This window comes from Anarrhichthys ocellatus, unplaced genomic scaffold (assembly GCF_004355925.1).
Source record: "Anarrhichthys ocellatus isolate YVR2014 unplaced genomic scaffold, GSC_Weel_1.0 scaffold62, whole genome shotgun sequence".
Classification (NCBI taxonomy): domain Eukaryota; kingdom Metazoa; phylum Chordata; class Actinopteri; order Perciformes; family Anarhichadidae; genus Anarrhichthys; species Anarrhichthys ocellatus.
The window spans coordinates 1,408,111-1,411,446 of NW_022280092.1; the positions used below are offsets into that span (position 1 = coordinate 1,408,111).

Here is a 3,336-nt window from a genome sequence, read left to right on the forward strand (position 1 = left end):
CCCCCCCCCCCCCCCCCCCCCCCCCCCCCAAGCTTCCAGAAGAGTCTATGTCACACACCAGAGTCCCAACGATTGCTTTCATAGCTGTTACTATATACTGTGGCACAACCACAAAGTCCTTGTTTTTAAGAGGAAATCCACTCTTAAAATAAGCAGGGAGAAGTAGCAGAGTAGTAGTGACGAGAGGATAGTAGTGGATCACAGTTAATGGAGGAGAAAGCAAGAGGGGAGCAGGGAGCAGGGTAAGGTGGGCAGGGATGGAGCACATGAACGGAGAGGAAATGGAGCAGATGTAGAGAAATCCGATCGAGTGTTCCCCCCTGATTCCTGCAGGGAGAGGGAGACACACAGACGGATGCGTGTGAAACTGGAACAAAAAATGCAGACGTCGGTCGTGGTTTATAGACGGCCTGCGGTATTGGGACAAGAAATTACATCGGGAACCCCCCCCCCCCCACACACACACACACACACACGCATACATGACGGACACAAACGGACACAGAAAAACGAGAAGCAATTGGTTGTTACGTGTGAGCGAACATGTCTGTCAGTATTTACAAGGCTGTGTGAAAAGTCTATTCCACGACACCATCCTGTCCTCTCCCCTCAGCGTGGGCCTCCGCATTACATAACTCTTTGTTTTCGTGTGTGTCGGGCCGGCTGCATGTGTGCGAGTTATTCATTGCTTCACTGCACACACTCGGGACGGCAGCCAATGTCGAAGCACCGCTTCCCCCCCCCTCCCCTTCTGTGTTTTATTACCAGAAAAAACTCGAATACCATTTTGGCTGCGTGCACACAATGTGGGATCAGCTGATGTTTGGGTTTGTTCTTGAGCAGTATGTGTAGTTTTTTTGCATCCTGTTTACATTCTAGTTCACCAGCTTATTCTATTATGTAAGGAAAAGTACTGAGGCGATTACCCAGTGTGCTTCGATGTCCCATGATGCATCTCACCCAGCAGCGGCTCTGTGACCCCGAGCTGATCATCCTGTTTGACTTAGTGGTGACCTCTGACCTTCCACTTCCACATTCAGCCACAGGATATTAGCCTGCTGATGACTTTACACTTACTAGCTTTGGTTTACTTTTTGGCATTGTTTACAAAGTGACATTCTTTGTTTATAGCGTGCAGGCTTGAATGTGGAGCATGTGTAATGTGAGAGGCATCGCTCGTGGTGATGAACCCACAGATAATCTGAAGCTCCCTTCGGTTTTACGGAGTTTTATAGTGAGTTTCAGCTCACGACGGCTCTCATACATGTAGGTTTTTGGCAGCAGCTGGTTACAGCAAAAACGGGTGGTGAACGTAGTGGAGCAGCTACAAGAAGCAGGTGTTTACCTCAGGAGTTGGCAGACACAAACAGAGCTGAAAGAGAGTGAATATTGAACTTCCGCTCGGTGGCTAGAAACACGACTCCAAATGAAAGATAAAGTTGCTTCGTAGGTGCTGGATGTGGAAATATGCAGCTGTTTGCTAATACGTTTGAATGTCAGTTTTCGTGTGTACGTGAGAGGAAGAAAAAATATCACACTCTGTTGCTACGGGTAACTAAAGCTGGTTGGACAAAGAGCACTTGGCTTCAGCAGCCGCATGAGCAGTTAACAGCTTTGGTTGATCATTTCAGGGGCCATAACCTGCCACAAACCATGAATAGCTGATGTTGATTGGGCTCGATAATACAGTGCTGTCCTGATGGAGACAATAGCCCACGATGATGCAAGCAGGCAGATCTAAGTCCATTATCTGGTACTTGACCTCTTCATCACTTGTAATCTGTGATGAGGCGGCATGACAGACCTTGAGTGTTGTGTGTCTTGGCATCCCTAAAGGCTGAAGGTTTATTACAGTTACCACCCTGAGATTATTACAGTGCTTTGGTTCCCCAAAGAGCAGCCTTGTGTGTGTGGGCTGACCACCGCGTAGAAGGAGAGACGGCATATAGCCTTTCTGAATTTAACATTATGGTCCTCATCCAGAAGTGACCATGGCTTTGAAAAGAAGCGGTGGAGGAAATGCTCAGCCGCAGCAGCTTTCAGGAAAAGACGTGACCTTTAGTGATGATAGTGTTTTTGTTTTGTTTTTACATACAGTATATGCTGGGGCAGAAACTAACAGTCATCTCTTGCTTGGTTGTTGTTTTGCTTTTAAAAATGTCAAATATAATGACAAATCAAGTTAAAACAGTAACGTTTCATTGCCTCATCAGTCATTAATTGTTTTGGCACCAGTGTGCGCTCAACAACTCTGCCTTTTCCTAATGCTCCTGTACCTCCCCTCATCCCTGCGTTTCTGCCCCCTTGTTACCTGTCCCCCACCACCCTCCCACCTCCACAGTGCCAGACTCTGCCAAGCAAGACCCCACCCCTCCTCCCCCCATCAGCCCCAGTGCCGTCCCATCTGTACCCCCAAGCAGTGGCAATGGCAAGCGCGCCCCCTCTGGAGGTCAGCCGCAGACAGCACAGCAGCCCCAGAATCTGCTCCAGCAGCGCTACCCGCCAAGAGAGGTGCCCCCGCGCTTCCGCCAGCAGGAGCACAAGCAGCTGTTGAAGAGGGGCCAGCCTCTGCCCTCCGGGACTCTGCCTCTCTCCACGACGGGACGTCCCACCACTACTGAACCTGCAGCAGCAGTAGCCATACACTCCTCTCTCTCCTGCTCCTCTTCCTCCACAGCCAGCCTGCCTACAGGTCAGCCGAGACACTCTGTTGGCGACACACTATCTCTTAGTCCTTTTTATTTAGCGTCTTTAAAGGGAAATGCTATTCATATGTATTGAATAATCTTTCAGTATTTTAGTATTTACTTTTAGTATTTAGCATTAGGTGTAGGAGAGCTGAAGGTTGTTGTGAAGTACTTTCATTATATTAGGTGACGCTACCTTTACTTGGAGTGGTGGTTGGAATTCAGTAGCAAACACACTGTGCGTTTGTATTAGTCCTGTTTGTTGTGTTAACTCACTCTACAGCTTAAATGAGCAACAACAGTCGCCCATAGGGTATATTTGTTCACACGATGTTGCCATTTTTATGTGCAACCCTTCCGGACATCTGTTTGACTTATAGCTGCTGTGCCCACGAGTGGTTGTGTTTTGGCTTAAATTGGCATTCCTGAATGACGGTGGCTATACGTCTACTTTTTGTATGGCACTGTGATTGTAACAGGGCAGTTTACCTGAGGAGCATTGTGAAGGCATCACAGGTGCTGCTGTTTATTTTCACTCTGCCTAGCTGGGAATTAGAAATGGGGATAAAAGGGGGACATGGGTAGAGGATGGAAAGTAAACACAGCTGGCTATCTCTGTGTGTGTGTGTGTGTGTGTGTGTGTGTGTGT

General features: G+C 48.1%; 1 protein-coding gene across 1 annotated transcript in view; it reads left to right on the forward strand.

Annotated features, from left to right (window-relative positions):
* The window catches only part of LOC116397015 (trinucleotide repeat-containing gene 6C protein-like), a 42,248-nt gene that overhangs the window by 13,592 nt on the left and 25,320 nt on the right, over window positions 1-3,336 (forward strand). The window contains exon 4 of the mRNA XM_031872107.1: window positions 2,342-2,692. Within this exon, the coding sequence (XP_031727967.1) occupies window positions 2,342-2,692 (351 nt within the window). The remainder of the gene's footprint in view (window positions 1-2,341; window positions 2,693-3,336) is intronic.